Source organism: Gorilla gorilla, chromosome 1, assembly GCF_029281585.2.
Source record: "Gorilla gorilla gorilla isolate KB3781 chromosome 1, NHGRI_mGorGor1-v2.1_pri, whole genome shotgun sequence".
NCBI lineage: Eukaryota > Metazoa > Chordata > Mammalia > Primates > Hominidae > Gorilla > Gorilla gorilla.
The window spans coordinates 124,510,041-124,530,857 of record NC_073224.2 but is presented as its reverse complement, the minus strand read 5'-3'; the positions used below and the strand labels follow the sequence as shown (position 1 = coordinate 124,530,857).

General features: G+C 37.6%; 1 protein-coding gene across 3 annotated transcripts in view; it reads right to left on the bottom strand.

Moving 5' to 3' along the window:
* Positions 1 to 20,817, bottom strand: part of LOC101128637 (Golgi pH regulator A) — a 62,801-nt gene that overhangs the window by 22,846 nt on the left and 19,138 nt on the right. For all 3 annotated transcript variants that reach the window (XM_031009317.2, XM_031009324.3, XM_031009334.2), the window contains 5 exons: positions 17,040 to 17,160; positions 16,084 to 16,164; positions 3,661 to 3,770; positions 1,359 to 1,447; positions 364 to 456 (listed from right to left, as the gene is read on the bottom strand). In XM_031009317.2, the coding sequence (XP_030865177.2) occupies positions 364 to 456; positions 1,359 to 1,447; positions 3,661 to 3,770; positions 16,084 to 16,164; positions 17,040 to 17,160 (494 nt within the window). The remainder of the gene's footprint in view (positions 1 to 363; positions 457 to 1,358; positions 1,448 to 3,660; positions 3,771 to 16,083; positions 16,165 to 17,039; positions 17,161 to 20,817) is intronic.

The following is a 20,817-nucleotide window of genomic DNA, read 5'->3' as shown; positions in this document are numbered from 1 at the left end:
GGTTTCACCATGTTGGCCAGGCTGTTCTCGAACTCCTGACCTCAGGTGATATGCCTGCCTTGGCCTCCGAAAGTGCTGGGATTATAGGCATGAGCCACCATGCCCGACCTCAATTTAGATATTTCATAAACTAAGGCCTTATTAACAATTTCTGACAGAAGAAAAATGCAACCTTCCTTATCTATGTAATTTAAAAAGGAGAGAGGATAACGAATGAAGCCCAGAGATGTGGAAGATCATGCTCTCTGTTGATGCAATCACATTTGGAATTTAGTTCAATATATCAGTCAAATCCACTCTTATCTCCCTGCCACTACCAGGAAAAAACATCAAAACTCTGATAATTAAAAATAACATACTTACCATGAAAATTTTCCAAACACAGTAAATAGAGAAAAAGTAACCAAGAAAATTAAAATATTTCCCCTTGAAGGTTTTGGAGTATTCTATTCTCTCCTAGGGGAAAACAAACACAAAACATAGTTTTCAGCAAAATATAAATTTATATTCAACACATGTATTCTTCCCTCTATGAATCACTGTTCAGGCTAAGTCAAAAAACCATACATTGTAATAATATTAAACTAATAACAGTAGTTGTGGCCAGCATTTACTGAATGCTTGCTTTTAGCTAGAGACTGGGATAAACATCTTACATGCATTATCCACTTAATCTTCATAACAACTCTTATGAGATACGTTCTATTATCTTAATTTTACAGATGAGAAAATTGAGGCTTTGAGAGGTTTGATAACTTGCTCAAAGTCACACAGCTGGTGAGTAGGCTCAGGTTTATCTGTTTCCAAAGCCTATGTTAACCTCTATCCTATAAGGTTGCTCCTGTAAAGTTATCCTCAAAAAGAATTAAAAGTTTGCAATCTTCACTAACAGATTTTGCACATTTAAATTATATTTTATTTTAGGTGTATATAAGAAAGTTACTTCTTACAGTTTCGACACTTATTGATCTGGATCTTTTAAAATAGGGCTAGGCCATCCATGGCAGATAGGTGTCTACTGCTCTTATAATATTACTAACTTATAAAGGAATAAAAGTAGCTACCATCTTTATCCCAGGTTAGTAGGAGGTGGTACGTGCCAACTTCCTAAATGTTGAAAAGCCTCTTCTGACTATCCCACCAATTGCTACTTTTGAGAGTGTTCCATTAAGGATTTTGCTAGTGACAGGAGCAATTTCATGAAGAGTGAAGATCCCTTATCCCTAATGCTTCATGGCTGATATAGAAGCTGTGAGGTATCTCTTGCTTGGCCACAGAGAAACCTAAAAAGCCATTTAGTCTTGTTCTCTCTTTAATAATATTGGTAAAAACCACACTTCAGTTTCCTTGCTCTGTACCTTGGTAGCATATAGATCAGCTGTTTCCAGAAAAAGCTGCCTGCTTAATTCTTCCAAAGCATCCACTTCCTGTTGAATAAGAGTAAGATCTGGCACAGAATGGGCATCAAGGTTTTAATCACATAGGAATTTCAAGAAATGGCAACGAGAAAGCATATACTTTTGGTTTTTCCTACAGTGGATTCCTGGAGTTGCCTATATTCTCAATTTCCTGTTTCATAGCCAGCAGCGCTACTTCAGAGCAACTTTCCCAACCTCTGACGCAGGTGTGTAAAAGCTTCTCCATCAAGAGCATCGCCACCAAACAATTACCACTCAGTTTCTCTTAAGTCAAGCAGCTCAAACAGCTGGTTTCATTTGTTTTTTGATTTATCTAGTTAGATTAAGTCAAATGTAATGTTCAAGATTGTAAATAGTTACATAATAATAACTATAATAAAGCATAGCTTTCTCCTACATTATCTGAATATAATGTTAGAAAAGGGAACTAATACTTTACTGTGTTCTAATATAGGCTAGGATTTACAGACATTACCTTATTTCTTTTCAAACATTATCTTCTTTTATATCTTATCTTCATGGGATTGTCTTATGCCATGGTGTTATCCATTTTGCACATAAGGAAAGTGAAGCTCAGAGAGTTAAATAACTTGCTCAAAGTCACACAATTAATTGATAGAGATGCAAAGTCAAATCCTCTTTTCCTCCAAAGCCTGCTCTTTCCATTACACTATGTTATTTTCCAAGAACTCAATCAGGTAGAGTTATTATTCTCCCATTTAGAGAACAGGGGCTCAGGGAGGTTAAATAATCCTGACATGTTTGTTAGCTCATCACTAACACAGCTCAAACCCGTATTATTGGCTTTTATGAACTTTTAAGTAATAAACATAGTAAATATAGCCCCTTCTAAAATAGAAGCACATACTTCAATCTAAACCCTCCCTCCTCTCTGATTTTTCCCACTATTACCCAAATCAGTAAGTGCCCTTCAGTTCCTTCCTTAATAGTGGCTACTACTGGCATGGTTCAAGCCACCAAACAATATGGTTTAACTAGTTACATGTCTGTCTCTCCCATGATTAGAGGGTAAGCTCCTTGAGGAGAAAGGCTATACTCTACTCATCATTTTATTTCTTAGCACTCAGCCTGGAAATAGGAGATGTGAAATAAATGTTTCTTGGTTAAATAAATCTAAATTAATCCTTTTTCTTTCTCTTCCACAATCATCTTGCCTTTCTTTGATCTTATTCTTATCTTCATTTGACACCAGGACATAAATCATAATTTGTAGCAAGAATAGACATCCTTCTCTAATTGAGGCAAAAGGGAATTTGTATTTCCCTGGGACAGAGAAGGAAACAGGAGTATGCTATCTCATGCTTAGTTCCCCAAAGTTTTGACCTAATAGCGCCAGAGCCACACAGAAATTTGGTTACATAATTTGGGAAGTAGTTCAACATCATAACCAAACAGGAAGGAACAATTTATTAATCTATTAATCAAATCTCCTTTATCCTTTCTTTTTTATTTTGAGACAGGGGGTCTAGCTCTGTTGCCTAGGCAGGAGTGCAGTGGCGTGATCTGGGCTCACTCCTACCTCAGCCTCCCAAGTTCAAACAATCCTCCCACCTCAGCCTCCTGAGTAGTTGGGATTACAGGCACATGCCACTGGGCCTGGCTAATTTTTGTATTTTTTGTAGAGATGAGGTTTTGTCATGTTGCCGAGGCTTGTCTTGAACTCCTGGGTTCAAGTGATCTGCCCACTTCGGCCTTGCAAAGTGCTGGGATTACAGGGATGAGCCAGTGCGCCCAGCCTCCCCTTGATTCTTTAAACCAAAATGTCACTGGAGAAGCAGAGCTACTTAAAATTTGTTTAGGAATACTAATTACTTTAGAAATGGGCCATTTATTTTAGGTAGCCATTATGCTTTATGGTGGCTTTTCAGAGTTGAGAAATGTAATAGTGTAGTGGAAAGAACTATGAAGAGGAGACCACAGTTATGTTTCTAGCTTTGCCACAAACCACTGTGTGACTTAACCTCTCTGGGTCTATTTTCTCATCTGTAAAATGGAAAGGCTGACTTTTTAGGACCGCTTCAGCTCAAAGACAATGATTTTATGATATTGTGCAGGTGCTGGAAAGATGACTGTACACATGGTATTTCCTAAGCCTAGCTCTTAGGAGTTTGGACTCTGATGTAGTCAGGTACCTTAGAAGGGACTATCCCAACACTACTTTTTTTCTTTTGCTCTTGGTCCAGAGTTGAGAAAAAGAATCAAGCAGAGGGACAAAGGATACTTTCACTTCCTGATGCTGAAGTGGTAACACTTTTTATCATTCCCCAGAAACCTGATGGTTTGTTATGCACTTCCCCCTTCTGGAACATTGTTCTCCGTGCCATTGCCATCCTGAAATGAAAGAAAATATAAAGCCTCAGCAAGCAAGCATGGACCCTCACAGTCTAGTCCCATCCATTTTCCAGTCTCACAACTGCCTCTCATGTACTGAGCTGTTTATGTAAGGATACTGATTCTGGAGTCCTACTTTTCTACTGCTTACAACTGAAGGGAAACTATGTGGAAGCAATGTGGCCTGGGTCAAGAAGCACAGAATTTGGGCTAGGCAATAAATTTGAGGACTGGCTCTGCTATTTGGAAGCTGGGAGGTCTTAGAGTTTTCATCTCCTCATCTCTGGATGGTTGTGAAGATAAATGAAATAATACATATGAATTCATGTTGTCAACTAAAAGGCACTATACATAGTTTAATTACTACAGTTACCATTTAGAGACAAAATAAAACAGCTAACATACCTGGCTGGGTGTGGTGGCTCACTCCTGTAATCCCAGCACTTTGGGAGGCCGAGGCAGGTGGATCACCTGAGGTTGGGAGTTCAAGACCAGCATGGGCAACATGGTGAAACCCCATCTCTACTAAAAATACAAAAATTAGCTGGGCGTGGTGACCCATGTCTGTAATCCCAGCTACTTGGGAGGCTGAGGCAGGAGAATCGCTTGAACCTAGGAGGCAGAGGTTGCAGTGAGCTGAGATCACGCCACTGCACGCCAGCCCAGGTGACAGAGTGAGACTCCATCTCAAAAACAAAACAAAAACAAACAAACAAAAAAACCCAGCTAATATACCTAACTAAAGGACCAAATACAGAGTTTGGAACGCAATACATGTTTTCTTCCTTCTTTTTCAAAGGCAGACAAAAGGAAAAAAAAATAGCAAAATTGCATAAACCTGTCCCCTTCTAAAATATCAGTCTCTAAGTCCAATACCCTCACCTTCTGTAATCTGTCCTACAGGTGAATAAATCAACAGGAAACCTACCACTCCTGGTCCTCTCAGTCTGTGGAGGACCGACTAGTACAGTGGTAGCTGCTGGCATGTCCCAGCTCACCACAAAGGTATTAACAGGGTCCTAGTGAGGATCAAAATAAAAGATCATTTGTACATAATTGATTTAAAGGGTTTAATGGCCAAGGCCTACAGGCATAAAATGAACTAGGATGAGTCTAATAAAAATAGAGTAGCAGGACCAAAGAAAAATGTAACTCAAGGTGGATATTTTTGGGAGGCAAAAGATAAAAATGGTGAAGAGCAAGCAACAGCATTGGTATTTATGCCTGGGACTAATACAAATAGTACCAATGGAACCAAATATCAAATGATATTTCTATGGGTGAAATTTTTTGAGCCATTGGCTAAAATGATATTAACAAGAAAGAATGTCAGCCATGTTGACTTAACTGTTTCCTTTTTAAAATGACCTTTGCCTGGATACTGAGTGAATGAAACACAGCTCTTTTAGCTCTTTCTGCCTTTCTTCTAACTACACATCTACTATCACTCACCATTTTGAGAAGATGTAATAAACAACCAAGAAGAGGCTCAGACCTAGGGAGATTCTGACTTGTAAGATTAAGGCTTAGTAATTCTAGGTTTTTATATTTTCATAGTTGAAAAAGCTAGAACACATACACAAAGAAGGCAAGGGTTCTATTCCACTCATTTAATAGTTCATTTCAGCTTAACATGCAGGATTAAAGGAGGCAGTTGTGAGAGAGGAAGCACAGAGCTCATTTCTATTATCCTTATTTTCAGTGTCTACAACAAACACTAATGACTGGCTGTGGAGTGGAATCGATTGAATATGTAAAGGTGATTGACACTGTGCTGTGGTCTCATAATAGGCAAAGAAGTGTAATCACTAGAAGTGAAAGTTAGAGGCACATAGACAAGCATGGCCTTGTTTTAAACAATTCACTTTTACTTTCAATTGTATCAAGAATCTATTAATTCTAAACCAATTTTGCTCTTATCAAATAAGTTGTAGATGAAAAAGAAATGATCATATATTTAAGAAGGTAACAATATTAAACCTTCCAAAGCGTGAATAGGAATTAAAAAACCACCCAACCATATGAGGTACTATAGAATTAGATCACCTTCATCTTCAACTTTTCTTTACTATCATCATCACTATTGCCTCTTTATAACAAGGGTAGCTTACAAGTAATTATCTATTTGTTATTAGACCAATGTCATTTAAAAGTTCCTAATATGGAAAAACATATGTACTTGGCTGAGGTTTGGTAGTAGTGTACAACAGAAGAAGCTAAAAAATGTCTACTGAGGTTTAAATGTCAGTCAACTATTTTCTGGTCTCTGTTGTTTCTAGTAGGAAGTCAGCCATTACTTTTTTTTAGTTAAACTTTTTGAAATAATTGTAGATTCATAATGTAGCTTTGAGAAAAAATACAGAGATTCCATGTACCCTTTACCCAGATTTCCTCAACTGAAATATCTTGCAAAACTCTAGTACAACCAGGATACTGACATTGATAGAGTCACAATACGGGACATTTCCATCACTACAAGGATCTTTCAGGGTGCACCTGTACAGCTTACCTCCCTCCCACCTCCAATTCCTTAATTCTGGCAACCACAAATCTGTTCTCCATTTCTGTAATTTTATCATTTCAAAAATGTATATATAACTAGAATCATATGGTATATATTCTTTGGGGATTCTTTTTCACTCAGCGTAATTTTCTAGAGATTCATCCAGGTTGTTGTGTGTATCAATAGCTTGTTCATTTTTCCTGCTAAGTAGTATTCCATGGCATGAATGTACCACAGTTTGTTTAACGACTCACCCATTGAAGGATATCTCATTTATTTCCAGTTTTGCGGCTACTATGAATAAAGCTGCTATAAACATTCAAGTACAGTTTTTTGTGTGAATATAAACCTTCATTTCTCTGGATAAATGCCCAGGAGTGCAATTGTTGGGGTGTGGTAACGGCATGTTTAGCTTTTAAAGAAAGAGCTAAACTGTGTTCCAGAGGGACTATACCATTCTACATGGATGCCAGCAACGTATGAGTGATCCAGTTGCTCTGCATTCTTATTAGTATTTGGTGTTGTCACTAATTTTTATTTTAGCTATTCTGATAGGTGTGTAGTGATTATCTCGATGTAGTTTTAATGGCATGTCCATAATGGCTAACAATGTTGAACACCTTTTCAGGTGGTTATGTGCCATTTGTATATCCTCTACAATAAAATGTTCATCATTTTTGCTTATTTTCTAACTGCATTTTTTTTAAATGTAAGCTTTGAATGTTTTTTATTCTAGATACTAGTGCTTTCTCAAATAAGTGGCTTGCAAATATTTTCTCCCAGTGGGTAGCTTATCTTTTCATCCTCTTAACAGTATTTTTCTTTTTTTTTTTTTTAAGAAGGAGTCTTGCTCTGTCACCCAGGCTAGAGTACAGTGGCTCCATCTTGGCTCACTGCAACCTCCGCCTCCCAGGTTCAAGCCATTTTCCTGCCTCAGCCTCCCGAGTAGTTGGGATTACAGGTGCCCGCCACCACGCCTGGCTAATTATTGTATTTTTAGTAGAGACGGGGTTTCACCATCTTGGCCAGGCTGGTCATGAACTCCTGACCTTGTGATCCACCCACCCTGGCCTCCCAAAGTGCTGGGATTACAGGCGTGAGCCACCACACCGGGCCTTAACAGTCTTTTACAGAGCGAAAGTGTTAAATTTTGATGGAGCCCAATTTATCCATTTTTCCTTTCATGGATTTTATTTCTGGTATCAAGTAAAGAACTTTTTGTGTAGCCCTTGATTCCAAAGATTCTTTTCTTTTTTCTGAAAGTTTTATAGTTTTACATTTTAATCTATTATCTGTTTTAATTTTTTTTTTTTTGAGACAGAGTCTCGCTCTGTTGCCCAGGCTGGAGGGCAATGGCGGATCTCGGCTCACTGCAACCTCCACCTCCTGGGTTCAGCAATTCTCCTGCCTCAGCCTCCCCAGTAGCTGGGATTACAGGTGCCCACCACCACACCGGGCTAATTTTTTGTATTTTTAGTAGAGATGGGGTTTCACTATGTTCGCCGGTCTAGTCTTGAACTCCTGACCTTAAGTGATCCATCCGCCTTGGCTTCCCAAAGTGCTGGGATTACAGGCATGAGCCACCGCGCCTGGCGTGTTTTAATTTTATATAAGGTGTAAGACTTAGATTTAGATTCATTTTTTAAACCTATGGACGCCTAATTGCTCTAGCACCATTTGGTGAAAGGTTATCTTTCCTCCACTGAACTGCTTTTGCATCTTTGTCAAAAATTAGCTGGGTGTATTTGTGTCAGTATTTCTTTTCTTTTCTTTCTTTCTTTCTTTTTTTTTTTTTTTTTTGAGACAGAGTTTTGCTCTGTCACCCAGGCTGGAGGGCAGGGGAGCAATCTCAGCTCACTGCAACCTCTGCCTCCTGGATTCAAGCAATTCTTCTGTCTCAACCTCCCAAGTAGCTGGGACTACAGGCGCATGCCACCATGTCCAGCTAATTTTTGTATTTTTAGTAGAGACGGGGTTTCGCCATATTGGTCAGGATGGTCTCAAACTCCTGACCTCAGGTGATCTACCTGCCTCAGCCTCCCAAAGTGCTGGGATTACAGACGTGAGCCACCATGCCTGGCCATGTGTCGGTATTTCTGGGTTCTCTTTTCTGTTCCAGTGATCTATGTCTACTAGTACCACAGTCTTGATTACTGTAGCCATATAATATGTTTAAAGATCAGGTAGAGGAATTCCTCTCATACTGTTCTTTTTAAAAATTGTATTAACTATTCTAGTTATTTTGCCTTTCTGTACAAATTTTAGAATAATTTTGTGTATATCTACAAATAAATCTTGCTGGGATTTTGAAATGAATAACATTAAATTTGTATACCAATTTGGGGAGAATTAACATCATTACTATTCAAGTCTTCCAATCTATTAACATGGTTTATTTATATCTTATTTGATTTTTTTCATTAGTTTTATAATTTTCAGCAAAAAAGTCCTATATACATGTTTTGTTAGACTTCTATGTAAATATTTCATTTTGTGAGTGATTGTAAGTAGTGTATTTAAACATTTGATGTTCATATGTCCGTTGCTAGCTTATAGAAAGTCAATTGATTTAAAAAAATTGGATTTTCAAGATGGGGTCTTGTTACGTTGCTCTCAGGCTGCACTCAAACTCCTGGGCTCAAACAATCCTCTCGCTTTAGCCTCTTGAGTAGCTGGTCAAGCGCATTCACCACTGCTCCTGGCTACAACTGATTTTTGTATGTTCATTTGGTATTCTACAATGTTGTTGAATAACCATTACTTTTTTTTTCCCCATTGTTGCCCTGTATGTATCATTTTCCCCTTGTTGCTTTCAAGATTTTCTCTTTACTTTTGCCTTTTAGCAGTTTCACTATATATACACATAGGTGTAGTTTTCTTATGTTTTGGGCTGGTATTTCTTTCAATGCTTTTTCTGCCCCTTTCCTTTTCTTCAGAACTCCAATCACAAGAATGTTGGACTGCTTGATATTGTCTCCTACTGAGACTTTTGTTGAGTTTTCTTCAATCTTTTTTTAAAAAAATATTTACTATTTTTTTCTTCTTTTTGAGACAGAGTCTCGCTCTGTCACCTGGGGTGGGGTGCAGAGGCGTGACTGCAGCTCACTGCAACTTCCGCCTCCCAGGTTCAAGCCATTCTCCTGCCTCCACCTCCTGAGTAGCTGGGACTACAGGTTCCCACCACCACGCCCAGCTAATTTTTTTTGTATTTTTGGTAGAGACGGGGTTTCGCCATGTTGGCCAGGCCTCAAGTGATCCGCCTGTCTTGGCCTCCCAAAGTGCTGGGATTACCTGGCCATTTTTCTTCAATCTTTTATCTATTCTTCAGATTAAATAATTTCTATTAATCTATCTCAATTTTTATTTTTATTTTATGTTTTGAGACAGTCTCGCTCTGTCACCCAAGCTGGAGTGCAGTGGCATGATCTCAGCTCACTACAACCTTGCCTCCTGGGTTCAAGTGATTCTCCTACCTCAGCTTCCCAAGTAGCTGGCACTACAGGCACGTGCAAGCATGGCCAGCTAAGTTTTGTATTTTTGGTAGAGACAGGGTTTCACTATGTTGGCCAGGCTGGTCTCTAACTCCTGATCTCAGGTGTCCAACCACCTCGGCCTCCCAAAGTGCTGGGATTACAGGCGTGAGCCACCATGCCCAGCCTGAATTTTTATGGATCTGATTCTTCTGTCATCTCAATTCTCCTGTTAAGCCCACCCAGTAAAATTTTTATTTGTTACTGTAGTTTTCAGTCTTTGGATTTCTATTTTGTTGTTTTTTAAAAGTTTCCATTTCTTTGTTGGGATTCTCTCTTTTCACTTGTATCATGCTTTCCTTCACTTTTTTGAATATATTTGTAATGGTTACTTTCAAGTCTTTGTTAAATGTGTAATCTGCATCCACTTGGAGTTAGTATCTATTGGCTGCTTTTTATCTTGAACATTGGTCACATCATCTTGTTTCTTTACATGTCTAGCAAGTTTTGGTTGAAGGTAATATGTTGTAGTGACTTTGGAATCTGTTTTGTTTTTCTGAGAATTGTTAATTTTTTTGGTACTAGTAAGCAGTTAATTTACTTAAACTGTGAAATCTGTCATACCTGCAGCAGCTAATGTTTCTGCTCAGTTTCTTGGTTTCTAGCTTCTCCTTTTTAGCCTAACTCCCTGATATTCTCCGCTGAGCTTGAGCTTGTGTAGGGTAGTGGTAGTCTGGACAAATTCTATAGTCATATTTTAGGGCTTATCCTCTCTGTGGATCTTTTGCTTCTAGGGATCTCTCCTAAATTTTCAACTGCTTTGCCAGTCCTAAGATCTACCCTCTGACACCTCAAGCCAGAAAAGCTTTCACTTTCTGTCATCCAAACTGTGTGTTCAACCTGCACATAGCTCAGAAAATGCACTCAATCAAAGGCACAGCAACCTTGCAAATCGCACCAAGAAGCAGTTCAGTATATCAAGGATAGACTCTCTTCCAGTTTCTGCCTATTTTTCTCAGGCTGTTTGGTGTTTACCGTGGAAATACATTATTTAATGATGACACAGAGATTTGGGAAGGGTTTATACTGAGATTTTGGATATTAGTCCTTCTGCATTTCCCTCATTTCCAAAATTTCCCCTTTAAATGTTCAGTTACTCAGCTGATTTAAACTCTTACCAATCTGTACACTTGAGTGGGTGCTGGGAGGGTGGGTGGTGGCTAAGGGGCACTTCCAGGCAAGAAAGCTATCAACTTGCAATAGTTACCTGATGCTCTTCTCAAATTTCTACCTGCCTCTGCTCATTTTCCAGTAACTTCAAATACTTGCTTTTAATATTTTTTCCAGTTTTTATGATTTTCTGTAGAAAGAATTGCTTAAATTCTTTCCACTGTCATTTCTGGAAGTTTCCTCTATTGAGAATGGCTGTGGCTGTTGCTGAAATTTCACTAGTGAATATATTTCTTCCTCCTATCTCTACAAAATTTCAAAGAGGTCCTAGAAAACTAATTCAAGGTAGAGGTTAACATTTTTTCCTTCACTGTTCCAAACAGGAAGACGTATGCCTCTTTCCTCCTCCCATTTTAAACCATTAACTTTTTTGTACATAACAAATGTTACTTTTCTTGTATGTCATCTCACTATGGCCCTCTACTGTTAAGGTGAAAGATGGTTTTCTGGTCACTACTCCTCCCCAACTATGAATGTTTGCAAAAACAGTTTTTCTTTTTTATTAAAAAAAATTTTATTTTGTAAAACCACTTGTAAACAACAAAAACAGTTTTTCTATATTGTGGTAAATGGCAAGGGCATTATATGAATCCCAAGGGCCCCAGTGTTGTCATGTTTGCTGTCTATCTGCTCTGTTAGTTCCACTGGGTAAAGGACTGTGGTAATGGGGTCATGTTGGGAGGCTGATTCTTCTGTGAGCCACTCAAATTAATAAAACATACTGTCGGACCACAAACCATTCCTGATCCTGACCGGACAATGCATTATAGGGGAAATGGGCTATAGTATGTATAAATCAGAGTCAATTCCTTAGCACTACTAGTATGAAATGGCTTAAAAGTATGTATCCACACTTGACATGGGTCATGACTTCACTTTTTTTTTTTTTTGAGACAGAGTCTCATTCTGCCCCTAGGCTGGAGTGCAGTGGTGTAATCTCGGCTCAGTGCAACCTCTGCCTCCCGGGTTCAAGCGATTTTCCTGCCTCAGCCTCCCAAGTAGCTGGGATTACAGGCATGCACCACTATGCCCAGATAATTTTTGTATTTTTACTAGAGATGGGGTTTTGCCATGTTGGCCAGGCTGGTCTTGAACTCATGACCTCAGCCTCTCAAAGCGTTAGCGTTACAGGCATGAGTACCCGGTCATGACTTCACTTTTATATATTCATTTCTTTATATGAATAAAAGAAATACAGTGAGAAAGAGAATAGCCTTGGGAATCAAAATAGTATTGTTTATATAAATCTTTCACTTTTGAATAATCTTGCTCTATTTTTTAAAATCTGCATTTATATACACTCATGTAAAATAAACAATAAATGTAAATAAAATAAATTATACACGTGTCTACCTTCAATAGCCTAGTAAAGACATGCAGAAATAGAGACAAATAATTAGTCAGTGAACCTGAGCCTTCTTTATCATTCTTTTTTTTTTCCTTTTTTGAGACGGAGTCTCACTCCATCACCCAGGCTGGAGTGCAGTGGCGCGATCTGGGCTTACCGCAAGCTGTGCCTCCTGGGTTCACACCATTCTCCTGCCTCAGCCTCCCGAGTAGCTGGGACTACAGGCGCCCACCACCACGCCCGGCTACTTTTTTGTATCTTTAGTAGAGATGGGGTTTCGCCGTATTAGCCAGGATGGTCTTGATCTCCTGACCTTGTGATCTGCCCGACTCGGCCTCCCAAAGTGCTGGGATTACAGGCATGAGCCACTGCGCCTGGCCTTTATGTCTAATGTTATCTCTTACATTAAGGCTTCTTTAACTTGACTATGGGTCTTACTATAAAAAAGTGTTGAAGGAGGAAATATGAAATGTGAAAATACTCATGCAATTCAAACCTGTTACCATTTACTTATGGGTAATAATAACTTTAATAACGAGAGTAGACTAATAAGCTTCATGAAGGTAAGAAATGATTATCTTGTTCATCATTCTATCCCTAGCATCTAGTACAGTGCCTGGCGTAAACTAGGTTTTCTAAAATTATTAAGTGAATGAATCTATGAATGAATAAATGAAGGCAAAGCATGAAAAGCAAATGATTGTACTGTAGAGACTATTAATAATTTCAGTAGTTGTCCTTAGCTATATGTGGGTCATTGTTCTAAGGGCTCTAACTTGTTTTTCTAAGTCTTAACTCATTATTATTACCTCTATTTTACAAATGAGGCACAAAGACATAAAGTAACTAGTTCAAGGTCACACCATTAAGTTGTAGATCAAGGATTCAAATTCATACACAGTCTGATTTCAGAGCCTATGCTTTTATACACTGTGATATAGATTTCTATGAAATCCCACCTTGAAAATACACATTTTAAAAGTACTTTTTAAATAACAAAGATGATATAGAGGACTTAAATGATTTTAAGTAGTTGGAATGAAGGAAGTTGAGATCTAAGTCAGATATGTAAAAGATTGTGAAAAATTAAGGAAAATAGACTTAAAAAAATTCAGGACAATAAGGCTGGGCATGGTGGCTCACGCCTGTAATCCCAGCACTTTGGGAGGCCAAGGTGGGCAGATCACTTTGAGGTCAAGAGTTTGAGACCAGCCTGGTCCAACATGGTGAAACCCCGTCTCTACCAAAAATACAAAAATAAGCTGGGTGTGGTGGTGCGCACCTATAATCCCAGATACTCGGGAGGCTGAGGCAGGAGAATTGCTTGAACCTGGGAGGTGGAGGCTGCAGTGAGCTGAAATCACATCACTGCACTCCAGCCTGGGCAACAGAGTGAGACTCCGTCTTAAAAAAAAAAAATCACAATAGACAATATTCCATTCTTTGAATACAAAAGTTATACACCAGTCCATGAGCATGGGATATCTTTCCATTTATTTGTGTCGTCTTCAATTTCTTCTATTAATGTTGTATAGTTTTCAGTGTCCAGGTCTTTCTTCCCCCTTGGTCAAATTTATCCCTAAGTATTTTTTCTTGTAGCTATTTTAAGTGGGATGGTTCTCTTGATTTCATTTTTGGAATGTTCATTGAACATTAGTATTGTTAAAACATCCATACTACCTAAAGCAATCTATAGATTTAATGTAATCCCTATCAAAATTCCAACGTCATTTTTCATAGAAATAGAAAAAATAATCCTAAAATACATATGGAACCACAAAAAACTGAATTGCCAAGGCAATCATGAATAAAAGAACAAAGCTGGAGGCATCATACTATCTTATTTCATATTATACTACAAAGCAATAGTAATTAAAACAGCATGATACAAGCATAAGCACAAACTCATTGACCAAGGGAACAGAATAAAGTACCCAGAAATAAACCCACACATGTATGGTCAATTGATTTTTGACAAGGGTGCCACATGTACACACTGCGAAAAGGACGGTCTTTTCACTGAACAGTGATGGGAAAACTGAATATCCATCTGCAGAAGAATGAATTTGGACCCTTCTCTCACTTAATATATAAAGATTAACTCAAAATGGACTAAAGACTTAAGCCTGGAAACTATAAAACTACTAGAAGAAAACAGGGAAAAACTACACAAATCATGCTCTGAGCAATAACTTTTTAGATTTAACCCCCAAAGTGCAGGCAATTAAAGCAAAAATAGACAAATGGGATTACATCAAAATAAAAAGCTTCTGCACAACAAAGAAAACAATTAACAGAGTGAAGAGACAACCTATGGACTGGGAGAAAATATCTGCAAGCCATATGTCTGATAAGGGGTTAGTATACAAAATACATAAGGACCTCAAACAATTCTACAGAAAGAAAACAAATAACCTGATTTTTAAATGGGCAAGGAACCTGAATAGACATTTCTCAAAAGAAGGCATACACATGACCAACAGATATATCAAATAATGTTTAACATACTAGCCATTAAGGAATTGCAAACTAAGACACAATGAGATATCACCTCATACCTGTCAGAATGACTACTATCAAAGGGGCAAAAGATAAATAACATTGGTGTGGATGCTGAGAAAAGGAAACCCTATTACATTGTTGGTGGAAATATAAATTAGCACAACCCTATGGAAAATAGTGTGGAGGTTCCTAAAAAAAACTGAAAATGGAATTGCCATATGATCCAGCAATCCCACTTCTTAGTATTTACCCAAAAGATCTGAAATCAGTAAAATGTCAAAGAGATATCTGTACACCTATGTTCACTGCAGTATTATTTACAATAGCCAAGTTATGGTGTCAATCTATATGTGCAGCAACAGAAAAATGGATAAAGAAAATATGGCATACATGTACAACAGAATACTATTCAGCCTTAAGGAAGGAAATTCTTTCATTTGTGACAACTTGAATGTAACTGGAGAGCACTATGCTAGCAAAATGAGTTGGACACAGAAAGACAAATACCGCATGTTCTCACTTATATGTGGAATCTAAAACAGTGAACTTAACAGAAAAAGAGGGTAGAATGATGGTTACCAGAGGCTGGATGGGTGGGAGGAATGGAGAGATGATGGTCAAAGGGTACAAAGCTTCAGTTAGACAAGGAGGAATAAGGTTTTTTTTCTTTGCAACATACTGTACAGCATGATGAATATAATAAATAATGTACTGCACATTTCAAAATCACTGAGAGTAAATTTCAAATGTTTTCACCACAAAAAAATAAACATGTGAGGTGATAGATATGTTAATTAGCTTGATTTAATTATTCCACTTTGTATGCCACAAATATATACAACCATAATTTGTCAATTTACAATTTAAAAAATTAAACAAAAAAATTCTAATAATTTATCTAAGGAGAATGATCCAAATTCAAGAAATGAGATTGAATTTTCTTTCACACAAAACACTAAATCTTTTTAAAAAATTTTTTTATATTTTTAATTTTATTGTTATTTTAAAGGGGTGGGGTCTCACTATGTTACCCAGGCTAGTCTCGAACTTCTGGGCTCAAATGATCCCCCCCGTCGTGGCCTCCCAAAGTGCTGGGATCACAGGTGTGAGCCACTGTGTCCAGCCAACACTAAATCTGGTACTTTACCTTACAGTAAAAATGAGTAAGATAAAATTCCCTGCCAGCACCAATTCACAGTCAAATTTTCTTGTTGAGAAATTGTAAGAGAGTCCAAATGTATTACAGTGTTGATATCTTACCTTTTCTTTTTGCTTATGATCATATCCATGGTTTGCAGCAGTCGCCGTTCCAGGGCTAGAATATCTGTGTCAGTCACATTCCTACAAAAAGCACAAACTGCTAGCAAAATGTTTTGGGGTCCCACTCTTGGGCATGATACAGGGTATCTGAAGATAAACATAGACTTCAACTGTTACCTACTACTTTTTTCTAGAAAATAGTAAAATGACCATAATAAACTAAAATGCCTTTGCTCTCATTTCTTATAGCTAATCCTCTGGGATCTCAGGGAAATGGAATTCACCCAGCTCTCTTACAGTTTTTCCTAGCTTTGATCCAGTTACATTTATATATATATATATATATATATATATATATATATATACATATATTTAAATATTTTTATTTTATTTTTTATTATACTTTAAGTTCTGGGATACATGTGTAGAACATGCAGGTTTGTTACATAGGTATACACGTGCCATGATGGTTTGCTGCACCCATCAACCCGTCATTTATTTATGAAAGAGTCTCGCTCTGTCGCCGAGGCTGGAGTGCAGTGGCATGATCTCAGCTCAGTGACATTTAGGATGTATGTTTAAGCACACTTTTAACTTGGCATTGTCTTCTACTGTTCTGTTAATATCTAGGAGGAGCTGAACTGCTGAAGTTGGAGTTGGTTTATACTGCTGGTCACTAGAAATGTGCCTTTAAAAAAGTGGGAGGGGAGTGTCAGATTGAAATTTGCCATTTAAAAAATAAATGAATGTAGGACAAATAATAAAGGCAAGCCGTACAAGTGATAATACTTATTTAGAAAGATTTCCAGGTCAATGCCCACAGGGACAGAGGAAGAGAAGAATAAAAAGACAGTGTCATAGATCTAATATATAATCTTAAAGATGGTGGCATAATATGACATATGTATTCAAGAAGTAATGGGGCAAAAAAGAAAGGATGCAAAGCGCTCTGTTACCTGAGGAAGTAAGACATGTAAGTGTATGGGCAGTTGACAGCACCAAATCCAGAAAGAAGAGCCATGAGAGTCACTCCAATCACACCAACCCGGCTGATGAGCTGTTCTATGGATAAGATCCCTAAAAACATCAAGGCACATTAATGCCAGGTAATATAGACAAAATGGCTCTCATCTGTACTGCAAAAGGAAACATTATTTAAAACATTAACCATTACACATAACTAACTCATACAAGCCAACTTTTAATTATTAATGTGTAGATGATTTATAATAAATATACTAAAAGTTTACTGATTTTCCTCCTGTCCCATATGCTTCAGAGTGATCTCTTTTATTGGGTGATAGCAGTAAAATAATAACAACAATAATTATAAATAACAATCATTGACTGTTTACTCTTGGTAGCACGAATGCTAACAAAGCAAAGTACTTTTAGTAAAAGCATTGGCCAAAAAAAAAAAACTAAGAAAAGTAAATCTGCTGGAAAAGTATAAATAGCAGGAACTACTTTGTGCTAATTATCTTTGATATATATGTATTTCCCCTAAGGTGATACTCTTTTGCTTTTGTCTTATTCTTTTTTGCATCCAATAAACACAGAATTCATCTAATAAAAGGACTAAACTTATAGATGAATGAGTAATTCAAAGGCAAACACATCAGTTTCGGATTATAAATTGTATCCTAATTATCAATTGTTTCATATCACGTGAGAATGCTGAAAATCAACTTAGCAGTTAAAATAAATACTGCTGGTTGATGTATTTGGGATAAATGAGAGAAAGCAATGCTGAAGAATAACTCAATAAGTTTGGCATTGCAGAAAAAGAATGGTTTTAATTGGTTTTCACTTTCTATTTCTAGGATAGAATTCACTACAGCCATCCACTCCTATGGTCAAATGCCAGAGCTATAATTCAGGAATTCTGTCAGCTTCAAAACTGAAAATTCCAATATTCCTTTTCTGACTACTGGCCTCCATTCCTAGTCTTTCTATTTCCACTACACTCGTTTTAGAGGTCAGTGCAACCTCTGGTCTTCTGATTCTCCATTCTTCACCTAGCTTGGACTCCAGGCTTGCTGGCTTCAAATTCTCTCACCAGGAGCCTCAATCTCCTACTATCTTCCTTCTGAAGCACTAATCCTACAAATTCCCAACTCTGGATCAGTCTAACACTCTGCCTTCCCTGTGCCCATGTTTCGCTGCCTCAAATTGCTAGAATGCATACTGATTTTGGAGCCATTACAAATGTATGGTCTCCAGTCCTAAGAGAGCTCTCACACTATTGACTAATCCTTATCTTGCCCTTGGTCAGCCATCTCTCTCCATTGTCTTCGGCAGTTACTCTTTATTTTTCCTACCTTTGTCCTTCTCCTTTGCCAATGTCCTTATTATAAAAGACATAGCTATTAGCCATAAACTACCTTCACTCTACTACAAACTACCTTCACTCTACACTATGGTCATGAATTTTCTCCTGGTTGCAAAATTCAACATTTTCCAATCTTTGTTTTATGGGCTGTTTTATAACATTGAATATACATCTGCAATCATCCTCCCAACTTGTCTCCCTTAGAACAAAGTAGCATCCAAAGCTGACTTCTCCACTTGTGCTTCTGATCTTCTCTGGGCCCTGGGAACTGTCTCATCCTTATATGTGAGTTCTGGGATATTGCTAGTGATAATCTTGGTGCTATTTGTTTTTGGTTTTCTGCCAGGGGGGTAAGCAAAGCCAGCTTGCCCCTACGCCACCATCTTGGAACTAGAAGTCACCATACTTTTGATTGTATTCAATCCCTTCCACCTCTTTCAGAGTCTTGTTCCATCATCTGTCTCCTCTCTCTTGTATATTCAATATTTCCTTCTTTGCTAGTTCTTTCTCTTTAGTTTCAATTCTCTTTTCTAAGAGAAATTCTGTTCTTGGCTTCGAGTTTACCTCTAGTCACCAACCCCCATCTATTTCCTCCTTAATAGCCAGGCTTCTTAAAAGAAGTTTATAGTTATTGTCACCTTTTCTTCACCTCCAGTTCATTCCTTAACTGACTGCAATCCAGCTTTCTTCCCATTCTTCTTTATTGAATGAAATTACTTTCACTAATAATTGTAATGGCAATATAATAGGTAATATTCACCAAGCACCTGCTATGACTAGGCACTGTTCTAAGCATTTCACATGTTCTAATTCATTTAACCCTCATAACAATCCTATGAGGTAGATATTATTGAAAACCTAATTTTACAGATGAAGAAATGGAGGCACAGAGAGGTTAAGTAACTTAGTTAAGGCCACACAGATAAAAGGGGCAGAGTCAGGATTCAAGTGCAGTCTAGCTCCAGAGTCTGGGCTTTAACCACTACGACACTAAGGTAGTAAGTTTTCCCCTGGTTGCAAAATTCAACATTTTCCAATCCTTGTTTCATTGGCTCTTTTATGACATTGAATCATTTTTGTTTAAAATTATTTTATCTTCTTGGCTTCCACAACACCATTTCCCTAGGTTTTCCCTTTTACTTCTCTAATTGCTTTTTCTTGGTCACTTCTTGCTCTGTCTGGACCAGAGTTCTCACTTTCATTTCAGTATACACATTTTTTGCTTAGGTGATCTCACCAATTTCCCCAGCTTCACCTAATGGCATTTAGTTGATGATTTCTAGTTGTTTAGATTCCTGGAGTCATCTCTATGAGGACTGATACATGTACACCTTTTCCCTAAGCTCCTGATTTGTACATCCAATTGCTTATTTAACATCACCTGGATATGCATAAGTAACTCAAATTCAGCATATACCAAACTAAAATTATCTTTCCCCTCAACTTGTTCCTTCTTCTGCATTACCTGTCTTAGAAAATGACATAATCACCCTAACAATAAAATCTATACACTATACGATTACTTTCCATTCTATCTCTTGCCTTTCCTTGAATACACCAAGGTCTTTCTGCCTCAGGGCTTTACATGATGTCTCTTGTGCCTTCTTGCTGGGTCTTCCTTTGGTCTTGTCCTTTAAATCTCAGCTTAAATATCCCTGTCTCAGAAAGGGTGGATCTAACTGTTTGCACTACATTATCGGCATTTTTCTCTATCACAGCAACCTGTTCACTCCTTGATGACAATGATCACAATAGGCAATTATTTATTTATATATTTACCTCTTTATTGTCTAGTTCCACCCACAAGACTATAAATTTCAGGGGGGCAGAAACTAAGTTTGTTTCGTTTGCGGTTTATTTCCAGTGCTTAATTTATATAAAGTAGATGCTCAATAAATATTTGTGTAATGCTAAATGAACGAATAAATCCTCACCTAAATTCTGTTATTCTACTTGCCGTATACCTCTTGAATTTGCAACCCCTTTAGAAGAAGACATCATTTCTTATTGATCTTTGTTTTCCTTACTGCTTGGCACATATGAGGTGTTCAACAAATGTTTGTTGACTATAATATCACTCAGTAACATAAAAAATCCAAGAGATTAATATGGGTTATTAAATTTGAAAAACTGAAAAAATTCCCCCTCTACCTTTATTCCTTTTAACATGGTGGCTTTGTCCTTTTATTACATATCTTTTTCTGGTTTAAAGTACTTTGTAGATACTATTTACTTAATCTCAGCATTTCTATGAAGTAGGAGTCAGTCATCATTATCCCCATTTAGCAGTTAATACATGGAAAGTCAGATGAATAAGGAGACTAGCAGAAGATCATCTCACCTTTGCCACCTGCTCACACAGATTCCTTACAGTCTTTTGTAATCTCTCTTACTCTTTCCCA